The sequence below is a fragment of the Adiantum capillus-veneris genome, chromosome 4, assembly GCF_014529385.1.
Source record: "Adiantum capillus-veneris isolate H3 chromosome 4, ASM1452938v2, whole genome shotgun sequence".
Lineage (NCBI taxonomy): Eukaryota > Viridiplantae > Streptophyta > Polypodiopsida > Polypodiales > Pteridaceae > Adiantum > Adiantum capillus-veneris.
In genome coordinates this window covers 165,040,889-165,062,794 of record NC_140934.1, presented here as the reverse complement: position 1 = coordinate 165,062,794, position 21,906 = coordinate 165,040,889, and the positions used below count along the sequence as shown (strand labels likewise).

At 43.0% G+C, this 21,906-nt stretch overlaps 1 protein-coding gene across 1 annotated transcript; it reads right to left on the bottom strand.

Annotated features, from left to right (window-relative positions):
- Window positions 1-834: 834 nt before the first annotated feature.
- On the bottom strand, window positions 835-4,262 carry LOC147460301 (pentatricopeptide repeat-containing protein At4g18520, chloroplastic-like). The gene is made up of 2 exons (XM_086511384.1): window positions 4,048-4,262; window positions 835-3,900 (listed from the first exon to the last, which is right to left on the bottom strand). Exon 2 carries the CDS (start codon window positions 3,802-3,804, stop codon window positions 1,705-1,707), a length of 2,100 nt encoding a protein of 699 aa, XP_086367510.1. The 5' UTR covers window positions 3,805-3,900; window positions 4,048-4,262; the 3' UTR covers window positions 835-1,704.
- Between the last annotated feature and the right edge of the window lie 17,644 nt (window positions 4,263-21,906).

Here is a 21,906-nt window from a genome sequence, read left to right as displayed (position 1 = left end):
GTTGCATAAAACATTTTGAATAATATGAAAATAATACGAATAATATGATATTATTCACGAATATGGTGTTATTTACGGATACTCAAAATTTTTACAAATTAATGAATAATATAAGTGTATTTTGATCGATACAATTTTTGTATTTAAAAAGCGTTTTTTTTCACGAACTCTGTAGAAAAAATCAAAAAATCCTAACCCTACTTAGAAGCAAGAGCATATGTACTTAACTATATGTACTTAAAAAATGCCTAAAATCACGATGTGATAAAGACACTTAGTATGTTAGTTTGATATGTATAAAAAATAGAGATAGATTATGATTTAATTATAATGTGTCACTATTTAATGTATATTAAAAATAGAAAGAGTTCTAACTCTTTTCTATTTTTAATATATGTATGCTCATTTTAAACACTGCACAAAAATAGAGATAATGATGAAATTTTCATCACAATCTATCACTATTTTATGTATATTAAAAAATAATAAGAGCTTAAGATCTTTTTATTTTTAATATATATAAGCTTAGAGCCAAACATTTAATTACTAATCTTGATCATTTCAGAGCACCAAAAGTAGTCAATTTTTTCTCAAAAAATAAAAACAATTTTTTGGTATTTTTTTCTCTACTTTGCACTGCTTGGGGTTTGCTTGGGGTTAGCTTTGTATTTTGAGTGAAGGTGAGTTGTATTCAACCTCACTATATCGATCGATATGTAAGTAAATATACGAAGATATGAAAAAAGTTGACTTGTTATCGAATAATTTAGTTCAACTAATTAGCCCATTATTCAACATATAAACATTTTGTGAATAGCGAATCATGCAACCTAGTTGAACAAAAGAGCCATATCCTACAATCACTCTATTCCCAAAGACCATATGGTTGCAATGCTTGCAAAAACCATTTTTGCTTTTGAAAGTGGCCAGATTTTACCATAGTAGTGGTAAGCATGTCATTTTTTTCAAGAGGCACTGACTAGCAATCAACTGCTTGCGTAATTTCACTTGCATTTGAGATGCAAGCATAGGTGATTGTACCTAGAGATTCAGTCTGCAATGCTTGCTTTTCCTCATTCAGCATATTATCATTACATTCGAGAGTGCATCAAAAAGTAGGAAGCTTATGAAACATGCTTTCAAAAGTAACCACATTTGAGATACGTCACCCAACGCAATGCCAAGCATGAAGTCTTTTGTATAGAGACTCTCACTCATAATCTAATCATGATTTGTTTGCCCAACCAATTTCTTGCATAACAACTATTGCCTTCATGACACCAGCATAATTGATTGCATTTGGATTGAAACCCTGCCCCCATATACACTCAAAATAGCCAATCAAACCCGAGTATGATGTTTTTTTGCAAGAGCGCTATAATGTCACAGGCCTTCAAGATGCAAGCCTTTGATAATTGCATTTGGAGAGAGACCCTATCTAATCGTAATCATTGCATTCCAAGAGGCCACATCCTAGTAGATAAGGAGGTCATCAAAAACTTTTTCTTGCTTTCAAAAGTACAAGACATTTGACAAATACATATAGATCCAATCATTAAAACAACTCCCCAATTTTTCATAATCTGACACACGCATTCAAGGTGAAAACATTGGTGATTGCATCAGGAGAAAGGCCTTTCCTTTGCATTCGGTGAAAGCAGCCCAGAGTTTCCGTGCCACAGACATGTTGTGCATATCCTGCAATCATTGCTCTCCAAGAGAGAACGTTTTGGAAGGAAAGCTCGTCAAGAACTTTTGTGCTTTTGTATGGGCACCACATTTGGCATACATATCGACCAAAACATTGCCAAGCACAACATCTTTCTCCAGCAGCCCCTGATTAGCAATCTCATCATGGATTCTCTCACCCATGTCAACGTCTTGCGTAAGGCCACAGGCCTTCAAGGTGCAAGCATAGGTGATTGCATCTGGAGAAAGGCCTTCCCTTCGCATCTGGTGGAAACAGCCTAGAGCTTCCTTGCCACAGCCATGTTGGGCATATCCTATGATCAGCGGGCTCCAAGAGACAACATTCCGGACAGGCAGCCCATCAAGAACTTCTCGCGCTTTCATGAGGGCACCACATTTTGCATACATATCAACCAAAGCATTGCCAAGCATAACATGTTTTTCCAACAGCCCTTGACTAGCAATCTCATCATGAATTCTCTCACCCATGTAAAGCTCTTGCGTAAGGCCACAGGCCTTCAAGGTGCAAGCGTAGGTGATTGCCTCTGGAAAAAGGCCATCCCTTCGCATCTGGTGAAAACAGCTCAGAGCTTCCTTGCCAAAGCCATGCTGGGCATATCCTGCAATCAATGCATTCCACGTGATGACGTTCCGGACAGGAAGCCCATCAAGAACTTCTCGTGCTTTTGCGAGGACACCACATTTGGCATACATATCGACCAAAGCATTGCCAAGCACAACACCTTTCTCCAACAGCCCCTGACTAGCAATCTCATCATGAATTCTCTCACCCATGTGAAGGTCTAGCGTAAGGCCACAGGCCTTAAGGGTGCAAGCATAGGTGGTTGCATTTGGAGAGAGGCCATCCCTTCGCATCCTGTGAAAACAACACAGAGCTTCTTTGCCACAGCCATGTTGGGCATATCCTGCAATCAATGCCGTCCAAGAGACAACATTTCGAATAGAAAGCTCATTGATAACCTTTTGTGCTTTTGAAAGGGCACCACATTTTGCATACATATCGACCAAAGCATTGCCAAGCACAACATCTTTTTCCAACAGCCCCTCATAAGCAACCTCAACATGAATTCTCTCACCCATATCAACGTCTTGCATAAGGCCACACGCCTTCAAGGTGCAAGAATAGGTGATTGCATCTGGAGGAAGGCCTTCCCTTCGCATCTGATGAAAAGAGCCCAGAGCTTCCTTGCCACAGCTATGCTGGGCATATCCTGCAATCAACCCATTCCAAGTTATGACATCCCGGACAAGAAGCCCATCAACAACTCCTCGTGCTTTTGTGAGGGCACCACATTTGGCATACATGTCGACCAAGGCATTGCCAAGCACCACATGTTTCTCCAACAGTCCCTGACTAGCTATCTTTTCATGAATGCTCTCACCCATGTGAAGGTCTTGCGTAAGGGCACAGGCCTTCAAGGCGCAAGCATAGGTGGTTGCATTCGGAGAGATGTCTTCCCTTTGCATCCGGTGAAAACAGCATAGAGCTTCCTTGCCACAACCATGTTGGGCATATCCTGTAATCAACTTGTTCCAAGAGCGGACATTTCGGACAGAAAGTTCATCAAGAGCTTTTCGCGCTTTTGTAAGGGCACCACATTTGGCATACATGTCGACCAAAGCACTGCCAAGCATGACATATTTCTCCAACCACCCCTGACTAGCTATCTCACCATGTATCCTCTCACCCATGTGAAGGTCTTGCATAAGGCAACATGCCTTCAAGGTGCAAGCATAGGTGATTGCATCAGGAGAAAGGCCTTCCCTTTTCATCTGGTGAAAACAGCCCAAAGCTTCCTTGCCGCAGCCATGTTGGGCATATTTTGCAATCAACACATTCCAAGTGATAGCATTCCGGGCAGGAAGCCCATCAAGAACTTCTCGTGCTTTCGTGAGGTTACCACATTTGGCATACACATTTACCGATGTGCTCCCTAATTCTGCATCTTTCTGAAGTAACCCACCATTGCCAAGCTCAGTGTGTATCCTACTGAATTCGTACGAATTTCTGAGCTCAGTGTGTATCCTACTGACTTGGTACAAATCCTTCTTCTGAGCACAGGCTTTTAGTCCGCTCAGAAAAGGAAAACTCATTGATTTTGACTCCTCATCGCGCTCTTCCTGGCTATGCTTGACTAGTGTAGCGAGTATTGCTTCTTTCTTGGATTTTCCAGTGGATTTTCCACCGCTCTGTGGACACAAAACTCGTGACACTTATTACAAATTGAAAAACAGGTGTGTAAGTGTGTGTGTGTGTGTGTGTGTGTGTGTGTGAGAGAGAGAGAGAGAGAGAGAGAGAGAGAGAGAGAAAACGCAAATATAGACATTGTTTCTTACCTCGACAGTATGCCGTCCAGCAGAGGCGCCTGATTGGCAAATGCAGAAGTATATCGTCAGAACAGCGAGCCATTGTCAGAAGACAGTGCGGACGTCATTTTTCTAAAAGACTCACGGTTTAATTACACACTAGTACATGACCTGTTGCCCCTGGCAACAAAAGAACACTATCTCTCTTGGAAGATCCCCATCTCCCCTCTCATTAGAACTCTCTCAGTTGCTTTTAGAGTCAGGCCTTAGTATGGATCTGCAATTTTTGCTTTTAAATTTACCTCTTCCACATCTAAAAATGGAAAAGAGCTTATATGTGAATAGTAAATTGCTCCAGCCTCCATTAGTCCCCCAAATTATGCACAACCCTTGTGTTGGCTCCGTTTCCTATTGTGACCTTCCTATGTATGAGGTGCAACATCACTGATTGGTATACTCGCCAAGCCCCAAGCTCCTTTCGTTCTTTCATTGCATGTATAGTATCAAATTAATAGAATCCTCTAATACTATGATAGCCCATACCTTGTAACCGGCCTTAGTGCCATCTTCCCCTGTCATTTGGTGGTGCGCATTGCTATTTCGCAGGCAGCTTTGATCTCAATATCATCGTGAACCTTCCCCTCAGATTCATCTTCCACATTGCACCCATGATATGTTGCGAGCAGCCCATCCTTTGAATCTAGTGCAAGGTGTTTCATGTTGTTGGTATGATGTTATGTTTCATTCGCGAAATAGGACACAACATGCATATATAGATGAGAGAGAGAGGAGGGGAGAAGGAGAGAGCGTTGTTGCCCTTGAATTAGTGCCCCCGAGATTCAACTTCCACATTGCACCCATGATATGCTGCGAGCAAATCATCCTATGAATAAAGTAGGGTGTTTCATGACGTTCGTATGTTGATATTTCATTCCCCAAACATGGCACAAAATAGATAAGAGGAGAGAGGAAGAAAGAGAGAGAGAGCAAGCAGCGCCGTCGAATTAGTGGCCATATCAGCTTCATGGCAACAATGTATATTGCAACATACAGGTTGCAAAAGCGAGAGAAAACAACTACCTTCTTTTGGATTTGGCAACGGCAATTGGGTGATTGACATATAGATGCTCTATATTGGTGTCTCTTGTTGGTGCATCGAAGTCAATGGAACTCCGCAAAAGCTGGAATAGGCTTGTCCATAAGGAGGGGCATAACACATTAATCATATGCTTTGACATCCATGAAGAATAGAGCAGGCTTGTTGTCTTATCGTCAACATGTAAACCATGTGCAACGGATTGCAAGCTGGCTTGGCATACCCCTCAATCTTGTGTGTGCAGGAAACACGAAAACCTCCAATGCGGAGATCGCACTAACTCTCAACTTAGTCTACAGTGTTGTGCGCTTTATGATCGGCTGAGAGAGAGAGAGAGAGAGAGAGAGAGAGAGAGAGAGAGAGAGAGAGAGAGAGAGAGAGAGAGAGAGAGGATGAGGAAATGGAAGCAGAAGAAGAGTTTTTAAATGTCGTACAAACCACTGGAAGAGGCCAGATGAGGTCCTTCATGATCAAGTACATCAACAATACTGCAATTGTCAAGTAATTGAGAGAGAGTGTGTGAGAGAGTGGGGTGACGCCCTCGTTCGGGGCGTCGCGGAAAAGAGGTCGCGTTGGCTCACCTGCGATGCAAACGGGACCTGCAGGCAAGCAAACGCATGTACAAGAACGCAACTTGAAAACTGAACGCAAGAGGGACATGAGAGTGAGGGACGCGAACGAATGATCAATATCATAAGAAAGTGCCAAATACAAGGGACGCAAGTAATCACTTGAAAATGGGGCTGGCAAGTTGGGGGAAGTGGCACCCACTCTCTCACACACTCTCTCTCAATTACTTGACAATTGCAGTATTGTTGATGTACTTGATCATGAAGGACCTCATCTGGCCTCTTCCAGTGGTTTGTACGACATTTAAAAACTCTTCTTCTGCTTCCATTTCCTCATCTTCTCTCTCTCTCTCTCTCTCTCTCTCTCCCTCTCTCTCTCTCTCTCTCTCTCTCTCTCTCTCTCTCTCTCCCCCCCCCCATAACTGTAACCTAGCCGCCACTTCAAACCTAGCCTGCAAGTCTTCCCCTGGGGCGAGGGGTAGCCCTCTGGGGGGGATGTCTGCATCCCTCAACATTATCCCGCCACTGCTAGTAGAAATAATGGAGCCCGGCCCTCACTGTCCCGCCATCGCCAACAGAAGCTATGTTCGACGTGCACACCATGGCCAGCTGCAATAACCTGACAGCCCCGTTTTGGCAAGTTGCAGAGCCCCCATTTCGGTGAGTTGCTCTCTCTCTCTCTCTCTCTCTCTCTCTCTCTCTCTCTCTCTCTCTCTCTCTCTCTCTCTCTCTCTCTCTCGCACTGGTGTAGCTGATGCTCGCGCTCCCCTCTCTCTGGGAACCATGATGGTGTAGTTGATGCTCGCGCTGCCCTCTCTCTTCCATCCCTCTCTCTCGCTAATGCTCACGCTGCCCTGATGCCCGCGCTCGCGCTCCCCTGAGGTTCACGCTGCCCTAATGCTCTTGCTCGCACTGCCCTGAGACCTGCACGCGCTGCCCTGCATACTCCTGCTGAGGCTGAGGCCTACGCGAGCAATCCTATGCTCAACAGTCCCACGCACAATCCTACACGTAGCATGTCCAACAGTCCTACGCAAGCCCCGGCACCCCCCTTCATCTACGCGTAGGAAGTCAATATCTCTTACGTTCAAGTTTAAAGAGATTTTAAGCCTTAAGGTAAATTTTAAGTTTAAAGAGATTTTGAGCCTTAAGACCATTCTCTTTGCGTTCAAGTTTAAAGAGATTTTAAGCCTTAAGGTAAATTTTTAAGTTTTCCCTATTCTGAGTCCTTCACCCTAGTACCCTAGTACCCTACCCCACATTTGTGGCTCGGGTTCGATGGATCCGCCCACCGAAGGGGAAGGGCCGGGTGTAGATAGCTACACCACCCAAAAAAAAAAAACAGCTATATTTAAACGAAGAAACAGAGATACTGTACTATCACCAGGATCCTTACGAGTGGGGAAAACCTCCAAGCTACATGATGAACTAATGATGGAGAAGGTCCAGGTGATGCTCAAATCAGAGCTAAACTATATGAGGGATGACATCAGGAAGGAAATGCACGCGAGCACTGAGAGCTACAGGAACTCCATGTATGGAGACATGATGAGAGAACTAAGGAGAGAGATACGGGGGATACAGAATGAGGAGATTCAGATCTTTAAAACGGAATTACGAAACCTAATCAAGGTCGAAGTAAATGTAACAGAATGCGTTATGCAAAAGAAACTCGATGAGGCAATAGCAAGTTTTGAAGCATGGAGAACAAATATGGAAAAGCACATGGGGGAAAAAGATGCAATAATCGAGGAGCTAAAAGGAGAACTTGCAACTTGCAAATCTACAACTAAGGAGAAGGGAGACGACCAACCTTCGGTGCTGAAGGAGCTCGAGGACATGAAGGATCAGATGAAAGCTCTACGGGAAGGAGATGAACAGAAATTAAAAACGACATCTTCATGGGCGGAACGTCTTGTTAAGACACAAGAAAAGGTTGATGAAGTAGAGAAATGGATTGAGGATGCGAAGAAAGGGAAGGCCCAGATGCTCGAGACCACACCTACTTCTACCATTATTAATATGACCATTGAGGAAGAGCAGAAAAGGAAGAACTGGGCCTTGAATGTGCGGGTCATAGGAGTCAAAGAAAAAGAGAATGTAGATGAAGAAGTGAAGGAACTGCTACAACGAATGGGCATCACAGAGCCCACTCACACAAGTGCATGGAGAGTGGGCAAGAAAGGAATCGATGAGAAGGGAAAAGTAAAGGATAGGGCACTTATTCTCCGCTTCCCGAATATAGAAATAAGGAAAGAATTTCTAAAGAAGAGGCCAACTCTTAAGAAAACCGGTATTTTCCTGGGAGATGACCTTACATTGGCACAAGTGGCACACATGCAAGAGTTGATGCCAGAGACCAGAGCAGCAAGAGAAAAGGGGAAAATCGCCTTTTATAGAGGAGGGAAAGTAGTGGTTCTGGAAAAGCGCTCAGCATGACGGTGCGAGACCTATGGGACGACGCTCCGGATAGCGGCGTGGAATTGTAATGGATCATATAGGCTAGATGTAGGTGCCTTTGAAGACAGCTTTAGGGACAGAGACATAGTTTTCTACTCGGAGACACACCAGATACCGGGACAGCGTATGCCACATGTGAAGGGTTATTTATGGGAAACATCTGGTCGACCAGACAAGAGATCTCTATGGGGTAGCCGGGGTTCAGGAGGAGTAGCAGTCTTATGTAAAGAGGAGCTGAAACCAATACTACAGATTATCAGGAAAGATGAGCAAGCAAGGTATATGTGGGTGAGAATGAGAGCTGAGACAGGTAGATTTCTATATATTGCTATATGCTACTTCCCTCCAAGTACCTCAGTCTACTCCTCACCTAAAGGACAGTCCCCTTTCTCCATATTGAATAATGACATATGGGAGTTCTCTAGAGATGGAGACATCGTTCTCTTAGGAGACTTTAATGGCAGAACGGCCAACTCTCAAGCAGTATTCTATGATACTTCTGAGTAAATGCTCAGTGAAGTGGATTTATCACAGAGGGGGCTTACTAGAAACTCATAGGATAAAGAACACACTGAATATGGGAGACATCTCATGGAGATGGAAACTATACATGGTTTGGCCATACTTAATGGTCTAGAGAATTTCCCGTTATCTGGGGGATTCACATGCTTCCCGCACAGGCATGGGGCCAGTACAGTGGATTATGTCATGACCTCACCAAGCTTTATTTCTAGTATCGAGGACTTTAAGGTGGGACCCAGACCAGTTGGGATTGCAGTGGATCATGCTCTCTTGACCTTATCAATCTCCTTCCAATACAATGCCTTTCAAGTACAAAGGAAGAAGACACACACAAGATATACTTTCATGCTAGAGACTGATTCAGTCTATGTGGAAAAGATCTATAATAGGATGTTGGCAGCCGAGCCAGTATATATCGTAGAGGAGATTACTTCTCAGTTAACAGAGATACTACATGGAGCAGCACAAGAGGCATACCCACATACTCAACTTGATCAGAAGAGAGGATCTGGGAACATGCCTCAAAACAGTTGGTATGACGAGGAATGCAGAGAGACGAGAACCTAGGTCCAGAAAGAGCTTACACTTGGGATCATCACATATAAGCAGTCCTTGCTCTTCGACATATAGTACTTCGCAAGAAAAGGGCATTTTTATCCAAACTGGAGAATGATTTATATCAGCTCTTCTTGAGTCAGGACTCACATGAGGCCTGGCGCTTATTTCACGAGCACTCACCGCCTCCGACGATTACTTCTCCTGAGATTTGGGGTCAATATGTAACATCATTATATATGGTATCTGGATAGCCTCCATTACCAGATCCGCTAGAGCCATGCGCTACTACTACTAGTACTTTTTTTACTACGAAAATGGTGAAAAAATCCATTGATAAGATGAAGACAAGAAGAGCATATGATCATGATGGTTTAGTAGCAAAACATCTGATCCATGCCAGGGATCTACTTTCAAAAGTCCTTGCTCGTCTGTTTAATCGGGTCATGTGTGAAGGATTACCTGAATCTTGGAAATTATCTACTATCGTACCTATTTTCAAGTCAGGGGATCCTATGATACCCGGGAACTACCGTACCATTATGGTAGGTCACACATTGACCCGACTGTACGCATCCATTCTTGAACAAAAATTGAGTAAATGGGCAGAGAATGAGGGCATAAGGGCAATAGGACAAGCTGGATTCAGAAGGGTTATTCCACTTTAGATCATATTCTTACGCTTAGAGCCATTATTGATGAAGGAAGAGCAAATGGGAGAAGGATGTATTGCTGCTTTGTGGATTTTCGGAAAGCTTTTGATACAGTTTCAAGGGCCAGATTGATGCATAGGATGCAAGAGTTAGGGGTCCCCAAAGAGATTATTTGGGGGATCATGGCCTTATACGGGTCAGTAACTGGTTATGTACGTACTCCAGAAGGGGATTCCGACATTGTTCATTCCACCGTTGGAGTAAAGCAGGGATGCCCACTGTCCCCTACTTTATTTGGTATGTACATAGATGAGGCATTAGATTACATTGATAGAGAGGGTGACAGAGGTGCTCAACTTATAGGGTCATGGATCCCTTTGTTGTTGTATGCAGATGATATTGTATTGACAGCAGAATCACCAGATGGAATGCAGAGGCAGCTAGATGCATTACATAAATTCACGGAGGACAGTGGACTGTCGGTAAACTTGGGTAAAACCAAAGTTATGGTGTTTAACACCACACCGTAGTGGGTCAGGAGATCGGCACCTACATTTGCATATGGCCAGGATACAGTAGAGTACACAGATGCATACACATACCTTGGTGTGGTGTTTGCAGGACTGAAGTTTACTCTTAAGAAAGCAGCGGATGCTAGATTATCCAGAGCCTCTGCGGCCTTGGGAGGGTTGGAGAGGATGTGTTCACAAGTGCAGTTTTAGGAACCACGAACAAAACTATGGCTCTTTGATACTGTGGTGGCCTCGGCTATGCTTTATGGGGTCTAGATTTGGGGACCATCTGTGGATCAGGATAATTGGAAGTCAATGGAGAGACCTTTGGTATCTATGATTTCCTGAATGATTAGAGCCAAGGCCTCCGTACCACACGTTATTACCCGAGCGGAACTAGTTGCTCCTCTAATAGAAATTGAAGCTCTTACCAGATCAGTGTCCTCTATACATGGTTTGTGGGATACAAATAATTGCTGATATACTAGACTGGCCCTCGAATCCTCTCGACAACTAGCAATGAAAGGGGATACATCATGCTGGTATGCGCAACTGTCCTCATGGTTCAGAGACACAGGTTTAGTATGGAAAGATTACCCCCCTTCCAATACTCTCTTGAGGCTCCATCACTGGCAATTACACGAACGGAGATTAATAAAATCATCCGACAGGATCTTATACAATTGGATACTAAGAGGACAAGGGTAGACCCTACACAAAATTGGGCACGAAGATGGCCGACTACAAAGAAAACTTCCTACAGCTATCTGAAGATGGATTTGTAATTCACCTGAGCTACATGGATACCCACCTGTCTCATGGTTTGAGATGTGCTATTGGTCAGATTCATACATCCTCACACCAATTGGAAATTGAATTTGGAAGATTTAGGGGAATCCCACCTGAGAGCAGAATTTGCTAGTTATGCAGAATGGAGTCGGAGACAGAATTACACTACATATGCCACTGCACAGTATACTATGAGATACGTGGGCGTTTCCATTGCCTATTTAAAGAAGGCTTTGGTCCTCTAGATAGAATCATGCAATACCAAGATCAAAGATGCTTAGGCTTGTACCTACTGGAACTACATCGGCACATGGATAATCTAATGAGAAGACAAAGAGCACTACAGCCTCAGAGGCCGATCACAGATTTCTTCAGATCGAGAGAATCAGGAGTGGAAGGAGAAGCAAGAGGCCAGCAGCCAGCACAAAGGAGTACCCACATTCATACCAAAGGCACCCTAATTGACAGAGTGATTAGGCTTAGGAAATCGAGACCCACGACCAAGATACAAAAGCACACTTCACCGGAGGAGACTACAACAAAGGATTAGAAGCATTCTAGCCAGACACCTAGAATGCTCCTAAGAAGTTTATTTAATACTTTGTATTTAGTTTTCACATTTATCTTCACACTTTTCACACTTAGTACTTTAGTACTAAGGTACCCAGACATTGTAACAGATTCACCACTTTTGTATCAGTTTGGTTTCATAGGTCATTGTGGCCTTTTGAAGACGTTAATATAACATTTCATTTCTCTCTCTCTCTCTCTCTCTCTCTCTCTCGCGCCTTGGCTACGTTTTTTGATCGCGTTCAAGCTTCAACTATCAAGTATCAAATTCACTCTCAATAATTGCAGTAAATTGTAGACATAAGGTGACGTGTGGCTTTTGTAGAGCGGCGCATCAAGAGACCGTCCTCGGATTCAAGTATCCAATTCACTCTCATGTAATTGCAGTCATCTGTAGACATAAGGTGATGCGTGGCTTTTGCAGAGCAGCACATCAAGAGATCGTCCTCAGAGTTAATGACAGTGCCAGTAAATTTATAGTTTCTCGGCGAGCTTCATAACAATTTTTGTTATAATCAAAAGACCAAAATATTGAAAATGATGACAAAGAGGAAAATTTTGGTCTTTCAAGGTCTCTTTCATTAACATGATGAGGTTATGGAACAAAACCTAAGGTGTATAATGTATCTATAGGTTAGTACCCATCAACTAAGCATTTTTCAAGGGTTCAAACTCATAGGCATCCTCTAATTTAACATCATTTAAAAAAATTTGTACTGTGTAATTTGTTGCAAAGAAACACATTGCTATGAAAAACTAATGAAAGTGTGTATATAAATCTCCCAATTGTGTCCATATGAGGCATTTGTATACAAATAAGTGAGATGAACAAAAGAATCCAAAAGTGGACTTTATTTCAAGTCTTATCTTTGATAAATAAAAAATCTTAATTACAACATGCACAATTTTTTGGATATGCCATAAATCACCAAATGTGACTTGCATAACCATTAAAAATTATCACCATATGTAATGGAGTCATAGATCTAGTATATATGCATCATAAGAAGTTGAAAATTTAGATGAACTAAATTTTTTTTGTGATCGCTAATTGAATTTGTGAATGTTTCATCTTTGACCCACATGACTTTCTATATTCAATTCTACTCACAGAGGATTTTTTTCTCACATGACAATTGCAAAAATACCAAGCACATATATAAGTAGTTACCATGGATTATTGCATTCACCCTGCTCGTTTTTTTCTTAGGCTAGAGTACGAGTTTTAATCAAACATTGAATGCTGTTTTGCGTAGGTTCTTTTCATGAGCGTAGCTATTATTGAGGTTATGATCGAAAGTGAGGGATTATAATTTCTATGAGTACTCTGAATAACATTTTAAAAGTCTGCAAAAGCATTTCTTGAGATGTGTTCTAGATTTCATGTACCATTTAATTTAAATTCATGAAAAAAGGACACTAAAGTGTCCTTTTTGGTACCAAATTAGTGTTAATCATATGCTTTGACATCCATGAAGAATAGAGCAAGCTTGCTGTCTTATCGTCAAGATGTAAACCCTGTGCAATGGATTGCAAGCTGGCTTGGCATACCCCCCAACCTTGTGTGTGCGAGAAACATGAACACCTCCAATGCAGAGATCGCACTAACTATCAACTTAGTCTGCAGTTTTGCGCGCTTTATGATCGACTGAGAGAGAGAGAGAGAGAGAGAGAGAGAGAGAGAGAGAGAGAGTGGGGAGAAATTACTTTCCACAATACGTGTTGTGTGTGTGTGTGTGTGTGTGTGTGAAGAAGAAGAAGAGGATTTTCAACGTCGTAGGAGCCTACAGAGCACGGGCATGAAGTGGTGAGCTAGCTATTCTTAAGTAAGGAGGGGCAACACATACACACATTGGGTAAGTAGAGAGAGAGAGAGAGAGAGAGAGAGAGAGAGAGAGAGAGAGAGAGAGAGAGAGAACCTTGCTTAATGCGGTCTCCTCTTGACTTCCTCATGCACATTTCTTATAGAACCTTCTAATCCACAGGAACGCTCAGTTCGACGACGACGGTTGACATTGTAATCATTTTCTTTAAGATTAAATAGCCATAAGTTTGAATGTTTGGTTCCATCTCTATCCCCATATCAAAAGCAGCATAGACATCTTCATTTTCTCGTGTAACAGAAAGAGGGGTGAGTTGCACGACCCTCAGGAGGGTTTTTAAAGTCATGATTGCTAGCGCAGATCGAACATGCAATGGATGCTTCAGATTTGGAGTTACCTGCATCAACCACGGTAGCTTTTACTTTATGTTGTCACTAGATGGGTGAATATTTGGCCTGCCCAAAGGGCAAAGGCTATAGCAATGCTTTCTCTTTTTGCTGACTAAAATAGGAAAAAAATTAAGCTTCATTTTCAAGCATTTTTTTATAGGTCGTAAATTTTGATTGGTTTAAAATAATATAGTGGGCACTCATTTAGATGACCAATGTGTATTTTTCAAAAATTGCATAGCTTTATATGATGTTTTATTGGACCATGGATAGAGATTTACTTGGATAGCTATGGGACTTGTGATCGTGACTTGGAAGTTGTGAGACGTCTCGTTTAGTGCGTATGATTCCTAGGGAATCCTGGAAATCGGAAGGAAAGGAAGGGAGCACTGAGAAATTACCATCATGCCCTCTGCACACACTTCACCCCCTCAGCTATATCTAACACGGGCATGGGAGATGGGATCAAAGGCTCCCATCACTTTTGGGCCCCGACATTAGGCGCGCGCCGTAGATCTTGTCACAAAAGTAAACTCGGGTATTTTTGTAAACTCAGGTACCCGGGTTTAAAAAAATACCTGAGTTTACTTTTGCGAGTTCCGATACTTTTGCACGTCAAAACTCCATGGAAACGTGTACATTCCACAGTGACGTGCGCGGGCATGGTGGATAGGCCACATGGCCCTCAAACCCTAGGTTGTGGTTTCAATCCCATGGAACGTGGGGGGAGGGGCGAAGTAAACTCGGGTACCCGAGTTTACATTGTCCACGGAGGCCCAGGATCTACGATCCTCAATCATCCCACCGTAGATCCCATCTCCTCCCATGCCCGTGTGAGATATAGGCCAGGCACTTCACCCCTTGCCATATCTGCAGGATCAGCCTCATTTACAACAATGCTCTATGCGTCCTAGCTCTGGGCAACGATGAAAAACGCATCCATGATGTTTTCCATCATGCCCTCTGTGCACACTTTGCCCCTCACCATTGGTGCATCCAAAGCTCCTCTTTCTGTCTCCCTCTGTCCCCACATGGCACTTACACCTCTCTCTTCTTCTCTTCTCTCCCCTATCAGCCTCATATACAACAGTGCTATTTCTCACTTGCGCATCCTAGCTCTGGTCTGGGCAACAATGCTAAACGCATCCATGATGTTTTCCTTCTCCGCTATCTCACACTTCAACGTGTTCTCTACCCTTCTCTCCCTAGGCGTGACACATGGACTATCTCTCTCAGCCAGACGTGCAAGCATCTCTTTCTCTCTATCTCTCATGCCAAACACAGAGTCACTCTTTCATCCATGCTAGCTTCTATGCAAAACTCTACGCAATTGTAGATGTTTCCATCGATGGCAGAGAGATCGTCCACACACACACACACACACACACACACACACACACACAGAGAGAGAGAGAGAGAGAGAGAGAGAGAGAGAGAGAGAGAGAAATTTAGTTTCCTTTCACCCATCATGGATTTGATTGTCCATCAAAAATTTTAGGGGATTGGATTGTTTGTAGCATGCAAGCATTGGAAAAATTGGATTTGAGCTCCAATAAGCTGAACGGCGCTATCTCTGCACTACTAGCTAGTCAACTTGTGCAACCTCCATAAACCCATTGTTCACAGCTTCCTTTGCAAGCAGGCTCTAGCTCCAAGTCGTGGAGCTCTCTGCCATGGACAACAATCCAGTCATGGGGCTTGGCCCCCTCCATCCTACGCAGGTAGATGGCCTTGTCCTCCTTTGTCCTATTGTAGCTCTAGCTATTCTCCTTTGTCCTATAATAGAAGCTCGGCTACTTGAGCTGGAGCCAAAGTGTTTTGAGCGGTATCGTCCCTTTTCCAACTCACTTCATCAATTTTGGAGCTGCTCAATAACTATTTAGATTTGCAAGGAAATCAAGGCTTGTGTGTGAGAGGTATGCTACCCTTTCTTTCTTGAGGGACCTCAATGCTCGGCAACAGGTAAGTGACCCTTGCGATACTCGTGCTACTTTCCTACTGTTGTTAACCAAGGTGGCTCCTCTTTTCTCCACTTTGTTAACTGCATCAAAACTATGAAGGTAGCGGACCTAGGTCAAGGGGGTATGAGTCATGATATATAGTGAAGCAAGTGTTTCCACTTTGGATCCTCAATTACTATGGTGTTGGTTGCATCTGTGGTATGAGAAAAGGGTGGTGGGGCTAAAGAAGGTGGTAGCAAAGATTGAAGGAGGGAAATAGAGAAGAGGGAGGGCAGGGTAAAAAAGAAGCTGATGAGGACACATTGCAACCATATTTGTAGAGCATTTAGAAGTGTGTTGTGCTTGCAACTGTCCAGCCTCACTGCATCCCTCCCCTTTTGATAGTTGCACGGTCTAGCCTTTGTATTTTCACCTACTTTGCTACCCTCTACATCGTTATGATGATAGAGCCTCAGCTGGTAGCATCAACACTGAATTTCTTCATGGGCCTTGAGTTGCAACCAGTTGGCAATGTGCCCCTACTCTTATTGAGTTGCGCCTAAGTGGCCTATTGCTACTGCCGGCCTACTACCAAGCTTGGCTACTATAGTGTCTTCCCATCCTTAATATCATGGTTGTTGCACAAACTTTCCTCCCAAGGCCCTGTGGTGTTGAGCTTATCATAACCAATTGCTAGCTATGGCATTGCATAATTTCCCTCGACAGTACAGCTTGATGGTTTTTCCCTATATGTTCTATCCACTTCCCCTCCCTATATTTGTCACTCATTAATGTAGATGTGTGTTTTACATAATCACTTCAAAACTTGAGCAAATTTAATTGCTTACTTTTCATGGTCAGTAAGGAAAAGGAATTCTACACCTTGCCTATTGGGGACTCCTCAAGTTCCTATGCCCTCTTTTTTAATGTCCCTGCCACTAACCATTCTTCCACTGAGTGCTTTCATGTTAAGAAGAGCACCATTTCCACCCCCCTTCTAAAATGATCAATGAGTCTTACTGCAATCACTTGCATGTTCCTCTCAACATTCATGTTACTAATGCAAGGTGCAACTGCAAAAGATCTCAGTAGACTTGGTTATTCACCTCGATCGCAATGATCGTAGTCATGTTGTTTAAACTACTATAGGTACAAGATAAATGCCAAGTTGGGAGGTGCAACGAGCATGCTTCCATTATCTTTGGAGAAGAAGATAAACATGGATTTGGTTAGATATTGAGCTGCTTGCCACGGTCCCCAGTCGGTTTCCAGCTATAGGCAAGATGGGGAGTGACCAATTGACAAAAGATTTGTGGTCAACGTGGAGTACACATGCTTTAAACTCTGCACCAGGGTGCTCACAGTCCACAGCTCTACTGCTACGCTTGCATATGCACATGATGTCGAATGTCGACCATGCAAGTGTTGCACCCCACGAAAATTGTGATCGGTTGTGCCGATCAGATGCACCTACATGGGGTCACCTGCACCGACATGGGGGCAAGCACCCCGAAACTTAGCCATTGTCAATAAACATGCACTTCAAGCTATCATGGTGACCGTTACTTTCTCCATTTCATGTCTAAGCTACTGTGCCAATAGGATGTAGCTAATTTTTTGTTACAGCTTCATGAAATTAATGACAACTTGCCACCTCTTACTTTGTTTGTCACTTGTTACTTTGTTGATTAACCCTGAATATTTATCTCTTGGCTCAGTATTAATGTCCATATTAAATCAATATTGTATTGCCCCTTAAACATGTGTATTTCATTGATCTATGCCATAGATCTTGTGGACTTTGAAGGAGTATGCATTTTGTACTATGATGCAATTCAATGCTACTTGTGAATAACGTTTGTCTTCATTAAACTTACAATCTAGGAAATTTTTCTCCAGGTAATAACCATTGTTCCATGTGCAAATGGTTGCTTGCCGTTCTCTTGGAAAAGTTCTTTTGCAAGTCATTAAACTGGAGATGAGTCAACTTGTTGCAACACAATGAAGTGGATGTTTTAATATTGGTGGCTCTTGTTTATGTTTCCAAAACAACTTAGCTTTAGGGACACTTGTCACTATTGATATATTGAACTAGTACATTCTACATAGCAAACATTTTATTATCTATCATTTCTGCCTGGTTGATTATATATAAATAAGACAAAAAAATACCTTTTATACATTTCGTGTAAGTGTTCTCCATCTATACTAATAGATAAAGGGGGAGGGAATTCCGGATCCCCCCCTTGCCACGCGTCAGAAGCTGCTTCAACTGGTGGGTGTGGCTTGCAGCTCCGGGAGCACCGTGACGTAGAGAGAGAGAGAGAGAGAGAGAGAGAGAGAGAGAGGCGACGAAGCCGCCGGCTATACTAGTAAAAATAATATTTATTGGCTATGACATGCAATGCAACCGACATAAGTGCTTATTCTAATTGTTTAGCAACATTCCAAGCTGCATACTAGAACTTATCTGAAGTGTTGATTGAAAAGCAACCAAAAAATGCCTCATAGTGTGTCAAGGCTAGTAGTTTGTGTCCCTTTCTCTTCATCTATGAGTAGCTTGATGCTTGATTACATATAAAGTTATTATTATGAGCATCCTTATTTTCTACCTAATAAAAAATGTAGGGCTTGTGACTTTAATGCTTCCCTCTAAATGGCAGGCCTTGTGATTTTATCACCTGTTTATTATCATTTTGGGGTTAGGACGGGCCCTAAAGAGGGCCCCGTATTTTTACTGGCACGCTTACACTAAGCGGATGTTGTTGTTTTTTTTTTTTTTTGGGGGGGGGGGGGTGTGTGTCTAGCTTTTTGTCTACAATCCATCGCCGAAGGCCAAAGGCGGCGATGGAGGGCGTCCCGTCTAGAACCACTAGTGGAATTAAGGTTTAATTACACATTGTTGGTTAAGGTGAGTGTGCAAGGGATGCAATGTGAGTTACACCATTTCAATCTACGTCGAGAAGGGGGGATTGTTGATCAACGGCCTTGACAAGCCCTTGTGTCACATATAGACGAGGATCGCCAATGGGCATCTCTCAATTTTCAATTGTACCTCCAAATAGAAACCATTGACATGGCTTTCCAAAAATTATGTCTTGCACTAAAGTATCCGTACCCCACTTCAACTCATCCATGAGAGCAAGACCACCCCACTAGTTTGACCTTATAAGACAAGGTTAAGAAGATAGTTCTTTCAAGCAATGCTCCGTAGCCCATTCCTAGACACCAATCACATCCCTTGCCTCATAACACTAGAGCTCTTGCCTCATTAAGAGCGTGTTAAGCATAGACAAGTTTCTTCTTGAAAGATACAAAACCCACACATACATGGATACATTGTAGAGCCAGCTATCAAAACTCATATATTTAGCCACTAGAGTATGTAGTATACATTGTGTGTGTGTGTATGTGTGTGTGTGTGCGTGAGAGAGAGAGAGAGAGAGAGAGAGAGAGAGAGAGAGAGAGACCTTTGTAACTTTTAGCCACTAGAGTATCTTTAGAGTATCATGAGTGTGTGATATTAAAAGCCAAGTCATCCTATGGGCTTAAAAATACGTCAAGATTTGAAGAGCAACCCAAAATGTCCAATCACAGGCATGTGCATCTTATGCCCTTCTGCATCGAAGGGAAAAATTTACAATTGTCCTTCCGATGAAAAAAGAGAAAAATTTGCATCTATCCACATCAAAACATTAAAAAAAAACACTATACATAGTTAAAACTACACTTGACAATACGTTAATATTTCACTTAGCGCATGCTATTCCATGCATTACAAATCTGAAACATGTTTTTATATAACTTTGACAAAATTCAACAGTTAGACTGGTAAGGCAGTTACGCCGCTAGCGGAAGCTAAATAGCGAGAACTCAACCAACAACAGAATTTGTCAGACGAAGATGGAGCTTGACCCGCAGGCGCATGGAAACAACTAAGTGGGTGTCAAATCACCTACTCGACCTTCTAATGACAATCACTACTAAGGAAATCAAATCTAAGTTCTAAAATACGCAAGTGACTGAAATCCGTACTACGAACGAATGCTATACGAAACAAGATCTGGAATCATTGAATCGATCTCAAACTCAAGGGGAAGTCTATACACTAGGTAAGAACAACACCCTAAAGACTTGAACTGCAAAATCAACCTATAACCACTCCGTGCGGTAAACGCGTATGAAGACAGGCCAAAAAATACAGGTGATCGAAACTTGACCCCGATGGTACTAATGTGTAGCTCTACTCGTTGTGGTTCTATAGGTATGCTGCACGCTCTATTCCGACACACGAGCTGGAAGAAAACTCACACCGAAGCTCGTAGGAACTTACCACACATAGAAGCCGATAGCACGCACTTTTGGTATCAGTGCGTAGCTCTCGCCGTTGCTAACACAATGGCGGTGTCGCTTCTCCAATGGTGGCTCCGTAGCTCGCGTAGCAAGTAGATAAGACTCTCTCTCTCTCTCTCTCTCTCTCTCTCTCTCAACACAGTCACGGCGCTCAAAAACTCACTTTGATTAATAAAATGGAATCCCCCTAAGTTACAAAAACTTTGGCTTATATACCTCAGCCTTGAAGGTGAGAACATCTCTAACTAATTACATCGGCAAGTGAAATTACTTCGGGATTACAAGCTGGAAACTCAATTGAGTCCCGTTACTTAATGAATGGCTCAATTCAAAATCAATATCGGAAAGACATTTATTACAATCAATGGTTACAATAATGATGAGTGTGAGCAAAAATGTGGGTGTGATCCTCTGCTGGCTCAACACTCCCCCCCTCCGCGTTCATGTCGTCCCTGACATGACTTTTATGCTTGGTCAATAAAATCCTGTCGTCTTGAGCATCTGCAAATGTGATTCGTATCGTAGGTTGCCGATGGTCAAGGTTGGGCCGAATATTTTGCTTTCGTTGGTGAAAAAGCCTGTGTAGAAAGCTTCTTCGAATGTTTGCATGTGGAAGCTAGGCAAAAACATAATCCTCTGGTATAGGAGGTGCAACACTTTTGGAGAAGGCTGCAATGAAAGATCATACATCATATCAGTCACTGTGTCGGCCGTCGATAGTAGACTCGAGGTCATGGCTTTATCTGGCGCGAACACTTCAATACAAGCTAAGAGAGTCCTGCAAATTTTCTTGAGCATCTGACACGAAAGGTCAGGAGAGCCAGTAAAGAGCTTGATGGTGCTCGTTAGGGTTTTCACCATGTAGGCTTTACCTATTCTCTCTCCTGCCTTTGGTCCTGGCATCCTGGGATAATTAAGCCAATTTGGCTTCTTTTCTGCAATCCTGCCATGCTCTTTCCAGCTTCTGACTCTTGGCACCGGGCAGAAGGTTGCATTCTCCCGAATCTCCTTTGGTGCCTCCACCAAGTGGATGAGGTAGGCTGGGTATTTGTTCAGCCAACCTTTCCTCCATCTAGGCTGCGAATCTACAATCTTCTTTGATTGTTCCTCTTTTGTGATGTCGCTTTCGTAAAGAGCGACATACTGCTCCTCCTCTATTCTCTTTTTCGTTTTTATCACTTCAAACTTCATCAAAGGGAAAGGCAGACTGGGTTGCATCCACTCTTCATGGAGCACTTTTGTGTCTAATCCCTGAAGTCTAATGGAGATTAGGAGTCTCCTCTCCCATTCCATTTCCGCCTTGGCACTCTCCTCTGTTGACTTTGCTATTTGGTCATGGAGCCTTTGTTCTTCTTCTCCAGAGATTCCTGAAGTCGAGGCCACCTCGTGAACTGGGGCTGCATCTTCCATTGTGGTTGCCTCTCCAGTTTCTGGTAGCTCTATGGCTGCTCCACCTGATTCTTCTTTTGGTGTCTCTGTCTCTCTTCTTTGTTGCTCTTGTAGATCTTGGAGCTGTTTGCGGAGGGTCTCATTCTCCGTTCTTAGTTTTTGATTTTCTAAAGTGAGCCTCTCCTCTGCTACCAAAGATCCCTCCGCAATGTGCAACCTTTGCACTTGCTCTAATCTTAGCTCTCTTTGTAAGCTTCGGACCTGGTCTT